Here is a 17,860-nt window from a genome sequence, read left to right on the forward strand (position 1 = left end):
GGATAGATTGGGTTTCACGGAGTTATATATATATGTACGTAACTCTAGGTTAAAGATAAGGAATGCCCATATTACTATTCATTTTGCCAACCAATCACAGAACTTCATTATCTTCTACCTGCTGAAGTAGAAGGACATTAATTTTAGAATATAGTGAAATACCTTGGTTCGACAATATATGGAAGGCTCAAGTTTACTTGCTAAATACTCAAAATACCTAGAAATACCCAACAAACATACACTGATGGACAACGCTACTCCTATACCACAACCATACATGAGACAGCGAAACAAGATTTTTAACACAATTGTGGAAAAACAAACGACCAAGAATACTAAAAGAAAAAGAGGACCAAGCAGTTTAAAGTAAATCAACAAGAAACACAAAAAGACACAACCAAAGCCGGAAGCTGGCCGTTGCAAAGGTCAAAATCCCGACGACCGGACTTTTCAAATCCAGTCATATATTATACTTGATAGACCGGGTTTCACAGAGCTTTATATATGTAACTCTGTGTTGCGTTTCGATTAAAAAGGGTTGAAGATAAGGAATGCACATATTATTATTGCCGCACTCCTCAAACTCTCTTTCATAGGAATAAATATAGGACTCGCTCAGTACGAGTGTATGGCATTGTTGATATCTGAGCAGGACAAGAAGTGGATCTTTATGTTGTGTGTGCTCCCTTTCTTACTCTAGGGCTCTAAATATATTGTGACTCGGGGAGGCAGAATTGTCTTTTGAAATAATTAATGTGGCAGAATCGATCATGGGATATCGTTGGAGTGACTGTGTCAAACCGGCGACTATATATTTCCTGAGATTAATTCAACATAACATACTACCCGCACAGGACCGTAATTTCTGAGGGGACAGAGAGAGAGAGAGAGAGAGAGAGAGAGAGAGAGAGAGTTGCAAGGAGTGTGTGAGTGTGTGTGTGTGTGTGTGTGTGTGTGTGTGTGTGTGTAAGGTTCCGCGCGTGGAAAAGGAAAGGAAAAGCGAGTGTTAAAGGAAAGTAATAGAAAAGCGAGTGGTAAAGGAAAGTAATAGAAAAGCGAGTGGTAAAGGAAAGTAATAGAAAAGCGAGTGGAAAAGGAAAGGAGAAGCGAGTGGAAAAGGAAAGTAATAGAAAAGCGAGTGGAAAAGGAAAGGAGAAGCGAGTGATAAAGGAAAGTAATAGAAGAGCGAGTGGAAAAGGAAAGGAAAAGAAAAGCGAGTTGTAAAGAAAAATGTGTGGAAAAGAAAAAAGGAAACACGCATGTAGAAAAGAAAAAAACGTGCGTGTGGAAAAAGAAAAACGTGCGTGTGGAAAATAAAAAAACGTGCGTGTGGTAAAGAAAAAAAAAACGTGCGTGTGGAAAAAGAAAAACGTGCGTGTGGAAAAGAAAAAAAAACGTGCGTGTGGAAAAGAAAAAAACGTGCCTGTGGAAAAGAACATTGCAAACGTGCGTATGGAGTAGAAGAAACGTGCATGTGTAAACGAACAAACGTGCCTGTGAAATAGAAAAGAACGCGCGTGAGGAAAAGAAAAACGTAAGTATTTATCATTGCCATTTGCAACCATATAAAAAATTAAATAAACAAACTAGATTTACCATTACCTAACTGTATCTTCCCTCAGGTAGTGGAGGAGTTATGTCAGGCCAAGCTCTTAAATCTCATCTGAACTTGGATTTACTTACAATGAATAATAAGTTGAAAATAAGTAAAGTAATATATCCTATGAGTTCAGAGTAATCTTTTGCACGGTGACTGCATGCATGTGGTCCGGTCATTATGTAATCGGGTCAGGACCACTCAGGTAACAGCACAACATCAGATGAGATCGCAGGAGACGGGTCAGAGGTCAAGTAGCTTAGACCACACATAATGGGGTAGACTACAAATTCTGCACGTTAAGTATATAGCACCCAGCATGGTACGTCCGGCTTTACGGCTATATGGGCATGCGGCACGCTGCCCCGAGAAGCCGACCCCGCCCCCACTGATTATATAACTGATCGTCTCTCCTTAATTAATTAACCTTTATGGCGTCCTCGGTCTAATAAAAGGGTCGTATATTAAAACATTTCGTCACCCAAGTTCACATATTTGACAAGGAGTTTGGGTCATTTCCAGGAGTAGTTTTATGACCTTAGTGGAAGTACGGACCCTTATTTTCTGTACCTTGAACCTAAAAAAAACCTCATGAGAACCCGATTGATCCCCTCTTTGACCTCGTCGCCCCAGTTCACCTATATGACAAGGCTTTCGCAGGAGTTTGGGTCATTTCCAGGAGTAGTTTTATGATCATGGTGGTAGTACATATACGTGCATGTGACCCTTCTTCTGTACCGTGAACCTAAAAAAACCAACCACTCATGAGAACCCGATAATTGGTCCCCACTTTGACCTTTAGATATAGTTGATGTGAGAACCAAAAGTGTCGATATAATATATACAGGCATATATAGGGGCTGGTCCGTAACCTTAATTTACATGATTGATTGATTATAGTTTATTGTTGTAGGTGTATACAACAAAACAGAAGGGAGGAGCATGCCATATCCCTATACCCCCTGACAGCACACATTAATTATAGGTATAGTACAAGGATCGAGATGTATAAAAGGTTCAAGCTAGTATAGGGGCCAGCCACTAAGGGACTGCATGCACACAAAATTATAAACTATAGTGGCAAATGTAGAGTACTCACTTTTTTTTTTTTTTACAAGATAGGAGACGGCTCAAGGGCTACAAGAGGAGTAAAAAAAAAAAAAAAAGCCCGCTGCTCACCGCTCCCATAGTAGACAAAAGTAAAGAATAGCCAAAAGAGAGGTCAGTTATGTAAGATATTGCAAACAAAGGGCAAATACAGCTTAGGGGATATGGTAACCTTTAATGGAACAACCCAGGAAGAGCCCAACCGAATAGTGACGTCACGGATAGAGGGATGACGTTACGGTGACGTCACGAGACCCAGGAAACATCAACAAACAGGGGGAGGAGGACGAGGAGCTGATACCCGGCTGTGGAGGTGAAGAAGGGGTACTGAGCAGCCGTGAGTCCTATTACTGCCATTACCACGAGGGAGAAGGGTTCAAGGGACGGGATGGAGGAGGGCGGGTGGTGAAGGGGGCGTCTTCCTGAGAGGGGTAACTGGAGGGCTGATAAACGGAGCCGCGTGTGCCAAAGGTTTATTTCTCTCATCATATTTGTGTTGGTGTTGCGGGGAAGGTGTCAGGGAAGGCGAGTGTCATGGGGAGGGCATATTGTACTTGTCCTGTGCGTACTTTAAGGTGGGAAGACAAGGGGGTGCTTTATCTTTTCATTCATTTATTTCTGCAGTAAAGAAAGCTGCTCAAGGGTAAAAAAAAAAAAAGTAATTATAAGAACATAAGAAAATAGGGAGACTGCAAGAAGCCGAGTGGCCTACACAGGGCAGCTCCAGAATCCCCCCGACTACTCACGATGGGTGAGGGCACCTGTACAGGCACATAACATGCATATTTGTGTTGGCTGTTGGGGGGACGGGGGAGCCGAGTGTGCAGGGGAGGGAAGTGAATCAGGTGCAATTACTAGTGTTGGTGTGTTGTGGTGACAAGTGAGTGTGTATTTGTTTTTTGAACGAGTCTATTGTACCGCAGTCTAAAATCTGATTAGGAAGACTGTTCCAGTCATGTATGGTGTGTGGAAAGTATGAGTACTTGTAATTATGATAAAGAAAAAAAATCCTGATAAACACTGCCTCTATAATAAGGGGTTCAGAAGAGTGGCCAAAAGAGAGGTCAATTTCGAGAGGAGACGATTAAAAAATCAAGCGTAAATCTAACCTAATCTTACCTGACCTGACCTAACTTTAACCTAACCCCACCTGAGTTGCATTCCACTGCCAAAATGTGATAAATGGAAGTAAATCCCTCTAAATATCCCCCACACCAAATATTATGAAATTCTGTCTCACTTGAGTGAATAGTGACATCAGAGCAATACACCACTGAGTTGTATGTTCACAAAGTACTTCATATAGCTCAAAGGTGTCCCTTGCGGTGAGACGAGTGTATTTCTGAACTAATACCCATTTATATAATTACACTTATTAAAATCAATGATTCCTAACAACTGTAACCTAACCTACAAGGGGGCTTTGATCCTCCATTATTTTAAACCATACACAATCTGACTCAGTTTTGTACTTGGACTGCCTTCCTTCAACCACCCATTATTTAAATCCTACTAGACAAGACCCAATTTAACTTCCTATGGGAGGGGGAGCTTGACCCTTCCTCTAGGATGTACTTTAATTTCTAATTATTTTTGGGTTTGAGTACATAAGAAGAACATAAGAACATAGGGACACTGCAAGAGGCAGAGTGGCCTACACAGCGCAGCTCCAGAATCCCCCCCACTACTACTCACGATGGGTGATATGTAGTTTCAGGGGTTACAGGTAGAGGCTTGATCCTCATTTACCCTGTTACCTTACTGTACCCACACCTCACTCATCAGAGTCATGAGTAGATGCAGCACTACACACTGAGCCAAGACTCAGGAGGAATATGTTGGTAATGTGTGCTGGTTTACCCAGTCCATCTGTATAACATATGTTTTCATACTTCATACTCTCCTCTTGTATCACCTACAGAGTTGTGGGACCTGGGAGAATACAGAGTTTTTGGGTCTGGAAAGCACATGTAACTGATATATGAATAAAAAATTAGCAAAATTAGGTAAAATATACGATATTAAAACAGAATGGCAAAAGTCCCTACCAAAATAGAGGATTTCCTTAAATTAAGAAAATTACATGTCCTGATCCATAGCTCTCGTGATAAAACTCTGGAATTACGTATTCCAAAATGTTAAGCTGCTGGCGCTGAAATAGTAAGCTTCTGGTTCTGAAATAGTAATCTGTCACTTCTGAAATAGTAAGCTATCGCACCGAAGAGATACTGGTAATCAGGCTCAAAGGGCCAACAATACCGAGATGAGCACTGCAGCCAAGCCTAGCTATAGCGTATGTACCCAACTTTACCTTTATCTTTGATAAAAATTGATCCAATATATGAACAATTCAGTAATTGAACAGCCTTCTGGAATGGATTAAGTTTGGATATGGAGGTACCACTGTAATTGTTTGTCATAAATATTGACCAATTTTCATTATTTGTTGTCATCCCACATCCCACACAACATGACACTTAATCTAATTAACTTATTTGTAGTAATGTTCTTGTTTTCCATGGCAACTGATCACCGGACTGTACTGCAGATATGTGAAAGGCTGGCCCAGGGTGACGCAGACCAGGCCGGGATGAGTGAGCTATGAAGACATCAGCAGCATGTCCTTGTGTGAGACATGAGGCAAGGGACTGTTGATGAGTGAAACAGTTAGTTGGTGAGTAAATAATATTCTGTGGTAATGGTTTCATTATGTTAAGGTTCAGTATTCCAGTTGCCAATTTTCTTTATTCAGTTATTTTCTTATTTTTAGTAATTTTTTTCACACACCATTTAAAGTGTTGTTGTCAAGTTATTTTCTGGTTGTTAAGGATTCAGGATCCCTGAGAGAGGGAGATAGGCAGATAGGTGGATAGGCAGCAGACCTGTGTAATGCCTGTGGCACGTTGGTGATCAACACTGTCGTCACCACACCTGGTGTATAATAAACGCCTTTACAGCTGTTTTGAGCATTCCTGTGTTTGACATCGCCAAGGCTTTTCTCAGCTCTTGTGAATGTGAGATTGAACTCCTTATATTGGATGTGGACAGATACCAGATTTTGTTGTGGCTTGTTTACCCACTGGAAAATAGACAATGGAAAAGAATACAGAAGAGATGTAGAGCAACGAGAGTGAGAATATGGATGCAGAGAAGAGGCCGTCTGAGTATGTTTAGTACCCTCATGAAGGAGTTAGTGGCTGAGGACCCGGCAGGCTTCGAAAATGTAATGTGCATGGACAGGAACATGTTCCAGGAGATATTCAACGGAGTTGCACTATGTGTTGTTTTTATGGGGCCTGGCCGCCTAATTGCAGGCCACACCTTGCTGATTTCCAAATCACACACACAGGTGTCAACGCAGCTCTCTTGCAGTCTGCTGTTGACCTACTTCTGGTTACGCGCAAGCCATACGTTGGTTTGTCCCGCGGACCAGCGGTTGACTGCCTGCAATCACATGTGTACCGCCGGTCAGGTCAGTTACAGGTTTTTTTCGAGACTGCTGTTGACTTGGAGCATCCCCAATACTTTTTAACTTTTTGAAGTTGTCTGATGGTGATCAGAGGCACCTACGGTCATTAAAATTGACTGACGATGCATGGGGGCTTGCCGCTGACCATCCATGATATTACCATCGCTGGCAGAAAATCGGGGATGAACGTGACCGTTACCGTGAATGTATGCGAGTGGCCTAAGACTACCCACATGCTGTCCTGAAGACCACCTATTAACCTGGACTCTACATTCTCTCTCTAAAGAGAGGATCAAAGATGAGCTCTGGGGGGTAGCATGAGCCAAGCAAGATGGTGCCGCTTTAAACACTTGCCTACGCCATAACAGGCTAGGTCCAACCTGGCCCCACCAAGAAAGCCTCCCCTAGCCATAGGCCGAAATGTAGAAAAAGAAGACTAAAAACTCCAAAGAACCTGTTACCTGACTGCCCTTCACTGCTCTCCTCCTCACCTCTTCTCCATAGAACTGTCCCCAAGTTCTTAAACTCATTTATTTCCTCCATCCTCTGTTCTCCCAGCCAGATCTTACATTCTTTTGTGCTCTCTGCTTTAACAATATGGCTTTGCAAAGTTAATAGTTTGCTCTCTTTCTCCACTTGCCCACTGTTTAATCAGCAACATGTTTTCAAAAGTATCTGAGACTACAATTGCAAGCTAGAAACAGGCAGAGTATATCTGAGTCACTCGTCACAGACCCATTGTCTGTGTTGTCACCAATACACTTCTTGTCTCTGAATGACAAGAGAACTACACCTAAGATTTCTGAATGACAAGAGAACTACACCTAAGATTTCTGTTTTAAGTAGCTACTATTGAAGAAAAAAGTTATATGAACCTAATACATCATGATTTCCCCTGCAGGATGGCTGGTGTATAATATGTATCTGTGTGCGTCGGTGTGTGTGCACGCAAGTGAGCATGTGAGTAACATGGCGGTGTGCTAGTAAGGTGACAAGTATGGAGCCAAAAACAGCAACTGCAGAGACAGCAGCACTACGCACTTATGAGACGGAGTGTGGAAGGTAAGGAAGAGAAATGCCAGAACACCTTGAGTTTACTGGGGTACTACATAACTTTTGGGCTACATAAAGTATCCAGATCTCTATAATTGAATTTATAGTTTGCATGATGCTATAAATTGAGTGCCTAAAGTTGACAGGTCTCTATAAACTCACTATCTAAAGTCTGAAAGCCTTCATAAACTCATTGCATTGATTGAACATCTCATATGTAATTTCTCATGCTAAATTTACAGCAACACAAAAATGCAAAACACACACAAAACAATAAAAAAAATATATTATACACACAGTACATATGCCTTCCAATGTTTGTGCTCTGTTAGTTTGATGTCAATATAGAATGATGTTTGGTGATCTGATTGATGTGTGTTTGTCATGGTGGTGTTGCAGGGCAGCGGTGCAGCAGCGGGTGGTGGAGCTGTGGTCGTACCAGGCTGGGCTGCGGCTGCGTCACCTCCACCAACTGGTTGGGAGGAACCTGCAGGGTCATGGCCACCACCCTGCCCCAGTGCCTGCTTGTCCCTTGCCGTCCAAGAGGCCCAGACCCAAGGCTGATATTGGGTGAGTGTCGTGAATATCCTTCAATGTGGCAGCCCTCAACCTGTCATTCTTAGTTGATTTATACCATAAGGGGCTGGTTATCATGTGTATGAAGATACCCTAAACTTAACAAAACCAAAACAAACACTATAGGTATTGACTCAGAAAATTCATATATATTTCCTTACTAATGAGACTTTCTGTACAACAAAGTGAGGTCATCTTTGTTGATTTATACCATAAGGGGCTGGCTATCATATGTTTGGGGATACCCTAAACTTAACCTAACATAACCCAAAATAAACACTATAGGTATTGACTCAGAAAATTCAGATATGCTTCCTTACTAATGAGACTTTCTATACAACATAGTGAGGTCATTCTTAGTTGATTTATACCTTAAGGGGCTGGCTGTCATGTGTATGCAGATACCCTAAACTTAACAAAGCCAAAAGAAACACTATATATAGATTTTGATTCAGAAAATTCATATATGCTTCCTTACTAATGAGGCTTTCTATACAACAAAGTGAGGTCATTCTTTGTTGATTTATACCATAAGGGCCTGGCTATCATGTGTTTGAAGATACCCTAAACTTAACCTAACGTACCCTAACAAAATCAAAACAAACACTATGGGTCTTGGCTCAGAAAATTCATATATGCTTCCTTACTTATGAGACTTTCTATACAACAAAGTGAGGTCATTGTTTGTTGATTTATACCAGAAGGGGCTTGCTATCATGTGTTTGAAGATACCCTAAACTTAACCTAACAATGTATCAAAACATTACAAAACTCGAAACAGTCTTGACTCAAAAAATTCATGTATGCTTCCTTCCTAATGATACTTTCTATACAACAAAGTGAGGTCATTCTTTGTTGATTTATACACAGATTTGGCTTTCACTGGTAGCCTGGTAACATATACTCCCAGGTCTTTCTCTGCCTCTGTGGTGGATAGTGGAGTTTTTTCCAGGTGGTATTGGTATGCTGGATATCACCTTCTAAGGTGCATGACTTTACATTTTTCTTCATTGAATTGCTGCAGTCACTCTGTGTTACATTCCTGTAGCTTGGTGATGTCTTCTTGTAGGAAATCTGCAGTCAAGGGGTTAATGCTACAAATCTGTTGGCTTAAATCATGCTATTAGAAAAAAGTTGTTTTCATGTTTTTCTTGTTTTCAGGTACTACTTTTCCCTTCATGCTCCTCTGAGTAAAGAGGAAATATACTCCAGTGAGCTGCAGAGCACAGCGAACCCAACCTGGATTGACATTGAACCAGATAACTTAAAGCCCATTCACCGACAGTCACTAAAAGGTACAGACACATAGCCAGTCACTAAGAGGCAGAGACACATAGCCAGTCACTAAGAGGTACAGACACATAGCCAGTCTTCCAGTCACCAAAAGGTATAGATACACAGCAAAGATACAGACAAAGAGTCATTCACCCAGTCACCAAGAGGTACAGCCACAACCAGTCAGTCAGTCAGTCCAGTCACTATAGCACTGCCTCTTCAGTAACATTGTAGCAACAGTCAACACTTTATTTTTTAAGTGTCAACTTCTGCCTCTCAAACTCTCTAATCTAAACCTTTATCTTAGTTGCCTCCTCTTCTCTCTTTTTTTTTTAAGCGAAACTTTTATTTTAATCACTTGCTCTAAATTCCCCCCCCCCCCCCCACCCACCCACACACCCACCCACCCACCCACTACTGTCTTCATGAGTGTTGGTGTGACTTCTCTCAAACCATGTAAGCCAAGTATTTTAACCTCCATTTTTCTGTATTTATTCCTCTCACTTTTCAAGACTGAAGGTGCTTATATTATTTTTTTCAAGCAAAACCTTAGCCAGCTGCTCAAGTGTTGAAGTGACTTCTCAGATAATTTTTGACCAAGCTTGCTTTAACCACCTGTTTTTGATGCCTCCACCTGCACCACTGTTTTCAGGAGTGTTGGTGCATCTGTGGTACAAGCCTGAGGGTGAGGCAGCCCAGTTGGTTACCTCATGGGGCGTGCACTTCAGTGGCCTCATCCCTGTGGGGAGAGCGCTGCCCTACGACCATGAGAAATTTAAACCCAACACCCTCGTTTTCAAGCTGCGTCACATATTCTACACAGCTTCTGGATGCTACCAGGACCACCGCAAGCAACCCCTTCCACCTGTCCTGCGCTTTGGATTCCCTCTGCCGCTGTCGGAGACCAAGTCAAGCTATACTGTTGCTGCATTGTCCAGGTGAGCTTTGTTCTGTGTGTGGATGCTTGTTTACCTAGTTGTGATATATAGCATATGATATATATTATTATATTATTTTTTGCTTTCTTTCCCTTGAGCTGCCTCCCGTGTAAAAAACCCAACAACAATGAAAATAGAACCATAAAGAATAACTATGATCCTCCTCCTCCTCTCCCATCCTCTTCATCCTCTCCTCCACAGACTGCACAGCACCAAGCGGGCACAGCGGCAGCAGGAGGTGAAGTGCCATGAGACGCAGGAGATCCTGGAGCTGCGGCACGTGACTCGGGATGCCCAGAGCTACATTGTCGGGTCTAAGGTCAGGGGTGTATTAGGGTCACTTCAGGATGAGCCTCTGAAGGGAATGGGATGTGTATGTAGAGTGGGAATTTGACCTTTTTGGTATGTATGCCCAGCAGCTGTAATGGAGTATCTGGAGGGAACAGACAATCAGAATCTTATTGGGGTCACCATAACCTGTCTGCTGCAATTGGCATGGATTTTGCTTTCACTGGTAGCCTGGTAACATATACTCCCAGGTCTTTTTCTGCCTCAGTGGAGTGGAGTGTTTCCCATGTGGTATTGGTGTGCTGGATTTCCCCTCCCAATGTGCAGGACTTTACATTTTTCTTCATTGAAGTATAGCAGCCACTTTTTGCTTCATTCCTGTAGCTTTGTGATGTCTTCTTGTAGGAAATCCGCAGTCAAGGGGTTAAAGAATGTTCTGCTGTGGCCATCTTCTCAGGGGAGCTCACAGGGTATTAGAGTTACATTGTGTGGTCCAATATCTGGAGTGCATTGTCTATGATATGAAAGGAAAGTGCATGAACATTAGAAACTATAGATTCTTTTGCTCTGCCCATCATTTCAGGGACTAGTAGTAATTCCATTATTTTTGTTGAGTATTAGCAAGATGGAGGTGATGGGTGTGAACTTGAAAGATTTGAGAGGTAAACCCAGACCTGACCTTTGATTTGTGTGGCCTCGTGTGCAGGTGGAAAACTGCCGCATGAGAGTGGCCTTACTGAGGGACCAGCTGGAGGAGGAGATAGACAAGCTGCGCAGCCTCAAGCTCTCAGCTGACAACCTAGACAACCAGAACCAGGAGAAAGGTACTAATGGTGTATGTTTGTGTGTGTGTGTGCACGTATATATGTGTTTAGCCAGTCCTTTGCGATTGGCATGGATATGGGTTTCACTGGTAGCCTGGTAACATATACTCCCAGGTCTTTTTCTGCCTCTGTGGTGGATAATAGAGTGTTTCCCATGTGGTATTGGTATGCTGGATATCCCCTCCCAGGGTGCATGACTTTACATTTTTCTCATTGAATTGTTGCAGTCACTTTTTGTTCCATTCCTGTAACTTGGTGATGTCTTCTTGTAGGAAATCTGCAGTCAAGGGGTTAACTAGTTGTATTTACCTATTTGTTATACACAGGGTTTGAGTTAGTCTTGTGATATCCTGTCTCCACATGTACTTTTATACAGCTTAGCTTTATAGTTATAGATGTTCCTTGCCTGCACCTCCTCATACAATTCATTCCAAACATCAGTATTTCTATGTGGAACACTATATTTCTTGACAGGGCTGGAGCTGCTGGAGGGTTACCAAGCCTTGCACCGGCAGCTGGGGCAGGTGCGTGCCCCTGACAGCCAGGAGACCGGCAAGCGTGACTCCCTCAAGAACGTGGCTGGCTGTCTTGGCACCTGGCGCAAGAAGCTCATTGCACAGCTGCCTGTCATCTACCCTATCACACAGGTACTTCATGCCCCTTCTTTCTCCCTCCCACTTAACCCTACTCCTCCCTACCTTACATAGTTCACACCCATTCATCTATACCCCACAAATACTAAGGTGCTTTTATTCTATTCCCTTCCCACACAAATGCACCTGTCTTTACCTCCACCCTTACACACACACACTGCCCTCCTAACTACACATGTCCTTTTTCTACTATAGTATCCTCCATGGTACTCCTCTTCTATCTCCTTCTTGCACAGTTCTCTATTCCCCCCATCCCATCTCATAATTCACACCTTCCAAACCTCCTTTTCACAATATCTTTCATGACATTTCCATTCATTCTTTTTAACACATGCCTCAGCCCTACCCCACTTCACTTCACTCTCTCACACCCCGCAATCCTTCTCACACCTGTAACACCCCCAGGGCGCTGATGGGAAGTTCTGCATATGTGGTGTCCACCTTCCTGACGCAGAGAATTATGATGGGTTGAATGAGCGAGCCCTGAGTGTGGCGCTGGGCTATGTGGTGCATGTGGTGGTCCTTCTCTCCCAGCTGCTCAATCTGCCCCTGCGCTACCCCCTGCGCCCCTACGGATCCACTGCCACCATCAAGGACACAGCCTCACTGCTTCTTGCTGATACTGCGAGGGAGTAAGTGAATAGGGTTTTGTTTGGTGGAAAGGAGTGAAGAGATGCTGGGTTGGTCGATGCAAGGGAAGAGGGAACTAATGAATTTGTTAATAGCTACTGCAAAATAGAGAAGTAGATTGAGATAAGTGTAGAATGACATTAAATATATACTCTGACCTTACTTCAACTGTTTTTCCTCTGTCATACAACTTATTTCAAGGCTGTGTTATTAAGTCACCTCTGAAGCTAAATTTTATAACTTTTTTTTCAGCCTTTCATCTATCTACTGTACAATAGAAACTATAAATAAGTATTATGAAGGCACAGCTTAGACTTGTCTTCCACCGCAGGTTTCCTTTGTATACTGGCGGGAAGGAGCGGGAGAAGCTGCACTTTAATTATGGAGTGTTTCTGCTGAACAAGAACATTGCGCAGATGAGGTGGTATTGCGGCATGTCCACACCAGACCTCAGACCCACGCTGGCCAACCTGCATTTCCTTCTTGCCAAGCTGAGCCAACCCAGGTCAGTGGTGGGGAATGGTAACGGTATGTTTACTAATCTCTGCACGCTATTCCATTTAGTACTCGTGGAACCGTAAAACAAAACAACTACAGCTAAATTTTGCATCTAATGAGTTCACACCTAATTCATTTGCATCTAACAACTCTACTGGACTTTTACCCATATTTGTATCTAAGTTTCTAATTTAACGAAAAACTTTCTGGGCACGCGGTTCACATCAGACACCACCTTGGCTGAATGTGTGATGTTGTTGTTGTCCAGCCTCACCTCACACTGCCTCTCCCCAGTCTCCCACCTCAGTCCTTGCCATATGTATGTATTGTCATGTTGTATTGCTGCTTCTTGCCTCTTTTAAGTTCCCAAAATTCCTATCTAGGAATAGCTGATGATTCCTCATATACAAATAATGCGGTGATGGCTAATACTGTTAACTCCTTTACCACCATGTCCCTTGTTGGCGATGGCGATGCAGCGCTGGGACTCAGCTGCCCACCACCATGCCTGATGTGATGATACCAGTGAATGTTGGCAGCACCTCCCTTAGCCTGGAAGTGCGGACACCCCCCAGCTTCCTTCAGCAGCAACAGCACTCTCCTAGGCTGCCTCTCAACCCCCTTGGGGCACAGCACTCCACCCAGCAAGAGAGTACTCGAGACGTTCCACCTGAAGAGGAGGAGGAGGAGGACAACGCTTCACCGTGGCAACCGGCCAAATCAGGGAGTGAGACAACCTCCAGCGATGTGTCTCCTGTGAAGGCATCCAGGCTGTGTGTGCGTGAGGCAGCGCCCCTCAGCCCCAACGCCACCACTGGGAAGTTCATCTTTGTGGATCGGGTGCCAGTTGGGATGGGGCCATTGGGCGTGGGGTCTCTGGGGACACGAGAAGGTGCCACCACCACTGCCAGCTTGGAGGAGCGCCTAGCACACATCAATGGCCTGAGCCTCTCCCTGGATGGCCTGAACCACATTGAACAGGATCCCTACTGCAGGATTAAGGAACTCTCCAGTTGCGAGGATCTCAACATGCTCAGTAATGTATCAAAGGTCCTCAACTACAGCCGAGGGTCTGAGCCAAGCCTTCTGGCCAAGGCAGACGCCCCTGCTGAGGAGGAGATCCTGCCAGTGTTTAAGGATCAGACAACAGAGCTGCTGCGTTCCTGGCATGAGGATGATCCATCACATTACACAGGCTCATTGGAGGTGGGTGGCACAGACAGGCTGGAAGAGGTTGGGGAGGAGTGTGATGAGACATTTATGTGCTCCCCAAGAACAACAGCCAACCAAGAGGATGAGAAAGACAATGGTTGTCCTGTGCCCAGTGAGGCAAAAGAGCATGAATCCTCCGAGCAAACTTCACAAGGAACTCCGGACTCGAATGAAACCTCAAATTCTGTCAAACCCACAGAAAGGATTGGGGATTCAAGGGGTAGCCCTGAGGGTATGCGAGGGGAGAAGGACATGGCACTATCCCTCTTAGAGTTTGGGATCACGGAGGACATGTTTCTCAATGATGTTGCCTTCCGCACTGAAGCCCTTGCCAGCCAAAACTGCAGCTTCAAAATGTCTTTCTCAAGGCAGAGTACTGAGGATGAGTACCACTAGCAGCAGACGTAAAACACATGGGATGTAGTTTTTATGATCCCATATCCATTTTTCCTATTTTTCATCTAATGAAATATGGGTAATCAAGGTCAGTGAATTACTTCAGAAGCAGGTAGCCTGCAAAGCAGCTTTAACGTACTGTAACATAGCGGAGAACTGTACATTGTGAGGCACTCCTGTACATTGACATGTAGATTCACAAGTTTTTAAGGCTCACACTTTCTACATGGCACCAGCAGTGTTGGAACAACTGGAGGAATAGAAGGGATGTTGTGGTTCAGCTGTTTATTATGTTAAATACAGACAATGAATTTCTTTTGAGCAAGTGCTTGCTGTAATAGAGAAGATGTGAAAAGGAAAGATTTCTAATATAATCCAACAGTTTGTAGTCAGCAGAAGTTTTCATGGGAAACTGCATGCAGGTCCATCTGTGAAAATTGCAAGAAATAAATCCATATCCTTCAGGGGATGTGCACCACTCAAACTTTTCTTGCCACGGAGGTGCAGAGTGCTTTGTTCACATGCATGAACAGCCAATTATTACTGCTACATTGCTCTTTGTTTTCCCATTGGTGTGCATAAGTGTGTGTGTGTGTGTGTGTGTGTGTGTGTGTGTGCACATATGAGTTCTCTGCTGTGAAATCTGCAACCATGACTGTGATATAATATTCTGACAGTGTGTTATTTACAATACTGTGGATGAATTCTCAGGCACAAGGATAGAGGAACCTTGCACTGTCTGGATGTGGATGTTGTGGTGCTGAAATTGGAAATTGTAAAGTTATCTCAGACATTGGAAGGAAGCAGGTGTTGGAATAAGTGTTAGATAGCCTGATTTGGATGAGATAACATTCTTATATGGAAAAAAAAAGCAAGAAAATGCTAAATGTATGGATATGGAGGAAAGTACTGGACTGAAAATGAATGCTAAAAGCTGCATTGAGAGTTGTTAGGCATCATTACACCAACTAGAATGAAACTAAAGACACAGGAGAGAAAGAAAATGGTCATAATCATGGTCATGGAAGAAAGAAAATAGAATGGCTGAGGAGACACCAACCTCTTCACTATTTTAAAGGAAAGGAAAGAGCAGGCAACTGAGTCATTTTTCACGTGTGTTATTCTTAAGTGGCCATTGCTCTCTCCTTGCCTCAAATGCCAGTGTGGATGGTGGTATGAAAACCTCCTCCTATGTGATGTGGACAGTTTTTTTGATGTGTTAATGAGTGGGTTTACTTTTTCAGGATCTTGTTTGATTGTTTTGTCGTAGCTGAGGAAAAGTCTGTGTGTGTGTGTGTGTGTGTGTGTGTGTGTGTGTGTTGATGTACACATGGTCTATGTATATTTATTATGTTGAAGTTATTTATATTATATTTTTTATTCTTCAGGAAATTGTCCTCACAGTGTAATTTAATTACAGAGTTCAAAATGTATTTCTCTGAGATTTTTCATATTTCATTGTTAGCTCTTTGCTGTAAAGAAGTGTCCTGACTTTCAGTATATTGCCTTCAGGGACAGTGAGCACAGGTTCTTCTTTTGTTATGTGTGTGTGTGACATCCCCAAAAGACAGTTTACTTGGGAACGTAAAAATCTGTGGCATGAGAATATGTGCATGAAATGCAGTCTCTGTATAAAGCATAGATTATTTTTTTCCTTTGGGGAAGGACAAAAGATTATATTTTCACCACTGATGTTTTGAGTGTTGCATATTATTTGGCAACATTATAATGAAAAAAAATATTTGTTCAGTTTTCCCCTGGCAGTACAGAATGCTTTCATATGAATACACTTTTATGATTGCTCTGACGTGCTATATGTTGTGAGCATTTTTAAAAACTGAAGTTTACTTAGAAAAGTCAATTATCTAACACAAAAATGTTGCTGATTTAAAAATTTCATCTATCCATTCATAAGCTCCAGCAAATACAATAAAATAGTGTATGGACATGATTTGATCAAAAATGCAGGATTTGGCATTCAGAATGTTAAAAATGACTACTATGAGGTGCGTGTGTCAGTTAACAGTTACTCGCACTGACCACCCTTCCCTGTATATTATATTAGGGATTCTGTCTGTTATTACCTCCCATTGTTTATTCCAGAGCATAATATATAATTATATTCCTTTAGTATCATTGTACATCTTCTATAACATAACTGTAGTGAGTCTTGAGGATGAACTTTATGAAGGCCATCCTGTCAGGTTATGTTTTCTTGCAGTATGCTGCAGTCAGCAAAATATTAAACATGTACCTTTGTTGGTTCCAGCTTTTTGGTCCACCAACACAACACTAGTAGGTATATCAATAATCATGAAAGCTATCACGAGTAGTATGCGCGATAAAGGTATTGTAGGATATTACCTGCTTTCCATGTTGTTAATTTGAGATTTTCAAACGAGGAAAGATTATATATTTTGTATCTTGACAAATTCATCACCGATTTTATGTATTGTGGGTCATACAAATTTGCTGATAAGTGGTGTTGGTCTTGTAGTATTTGTGTCAGAAAGTCTACACACAAAGTTGCAGAATACCTATTATTTTGCTGACTGTATGTACATTTTCAACATTCCCTCAGCATTGTGTCTAGCCATGCATGACCCGGCCCAGCACTGTGGCAATTGCTGGGAAGGGGTGGTGTGCCCATACATTTATCATCTTCATCCTCATAAGTAACATTACATGATTATGCACCACTGCTTGCATATATGCATGTGTGTGTGTGTGTGTGTGTGTGTGTGTGTGTGTGTGTGTGTGTGTGTGTGTGTGTGTGTGTGTGTGTTAGTTGGTTGGTTGATGTGCCTCTAGTCATAAAACATTTATATATGTCAGAGAGAGAGAGAGAGAGAGAGAGAGAGAGAGAGAGAGAGAGAGAGAGAGAGATATCAGTTAGCATTACTGTATGTGGGTGACAGATTGTTATTGCATTGCATTTCTGATGATCAGTTGTTATGTTTGCCAATATGCAGTGACTGCTGATAACATTATTGACAACTGAAGATCAATTTGGTTACACGTAAGTGGGGATTACTTACTGTGGCCGTCATTTAACAGTGGTGGAGGATGACTAATTTCATCAGCAGCAGATCAGACATCTGTAACATTGTGGATCAGTTATCTGTTTACTAATGGCTCTGAGGTGCATGGAATGACTGCCAATACTGCTGCTGCTGCTGCTGCTCCATTTGTAATCACATCATTCATTCATCTTTATGTAATTTTCTTTGAGTGTACATCATGTAGAGTATGTATACAAAGTATATATATATGTATATGTATGTATGAGTTTGTATTGTAAATATTCAGAACAATAAAACTACTCTTTAACCTGGATTGATTAG

General features: G+C 42.5%; 1 protein-coding gene across 4 annotated transcripts; it reads left to right on the forward strand.

The window, feature by feature from the left end:
• Positions 1-1,515: 1,515 nt before the first annotated feature.
• Positions 1,516-17,847, forward strand: LOC127001471 (UV radiation resistance-associated protein-like). 4 transcript variants are annotated; one of them, XM_050866004.1, is made up of 12 exons: positions 1,516-1,534; positions 5,253-5,378; positions 7,075-7,235; positions 7,626-7,796; positions 8,964-9,097; positions 9,730-10,015; positions 10,217-10,334; positions 11,010-11,127; positions 11,602-11,774; positions 12,186-12,412; positions 12,742-12,915; positions 13,388-17,847. In XM_050866004.1, the coding sequence occupies exons 3-12, from the start codon at positions 7,171-7,173 to the stop codon at positions 14,514-14,516; spliced, it is 2,595 nt and encodes an 864-aa protein (XP_050721961.1). In that variant the 5' UTR covers positions 1,516-1,534; positions 5,253-5,378; positions 7,075-7,170; the 3' UTR covers positions 14,517-17,847. The 4 variants fall into 4 exon arrangements, with proteins under 4 accessions (XP_050721961.1, XP_050721959.1, XP_050721960.1 ...); XM_050866002.1 differs by lacking the exon at positions 1,516-1,534 and adding an exon at positions 2,915-3,041; XM_050866003.1 differs by lacking the exon at positions 1,516-1,534 and adding an exon at positions 2,915-3,017.
• Positions 17,848-17,860: the final 13 nt, after the last annotated feature.

The sequence above is a fragment of the Eriocheir sinensis genome, chromosome 21 (assembly GCF_024679095.1).
Source record: "Eriocheir sinensis breed Jianghai 21 chromosome 21, ASM2467909v1, whole genome shotgun sequence".
Classification (NCBI taxonomy): domain Eukaryota; kingdom Metazoa; phylum Arthropoda; class Malacostraca; order Decapoda; family Varunidae; genus Eriocheir; species Eriocheir sinensis.

Bases quoted from the DNA above. Each gene is read 5' to 3' on its own strand.
- LOC127001471 (XM_050866004.1), top strand. From the start codon at position 7,171: ATGGAGCCAAAAACAGCAACTGCAGAGACAGCAGCACTACGCACTTAT. The intron at 10,016-10,216 runs GTGAGCTTTGTT...TCTCCTCCACAG, and splicing joins ACTGTTGCTGCATTGTCCAG to ACTGCACAGCACCAAGCGGG. The intron at 12,916-13,387 runs GTCAGTGGTGGG...ATGGCGATGCAG, and splicing joins GCCAAGCTGAGCCAACCCAG to CGCTGGGACTCAGCTGCCCA.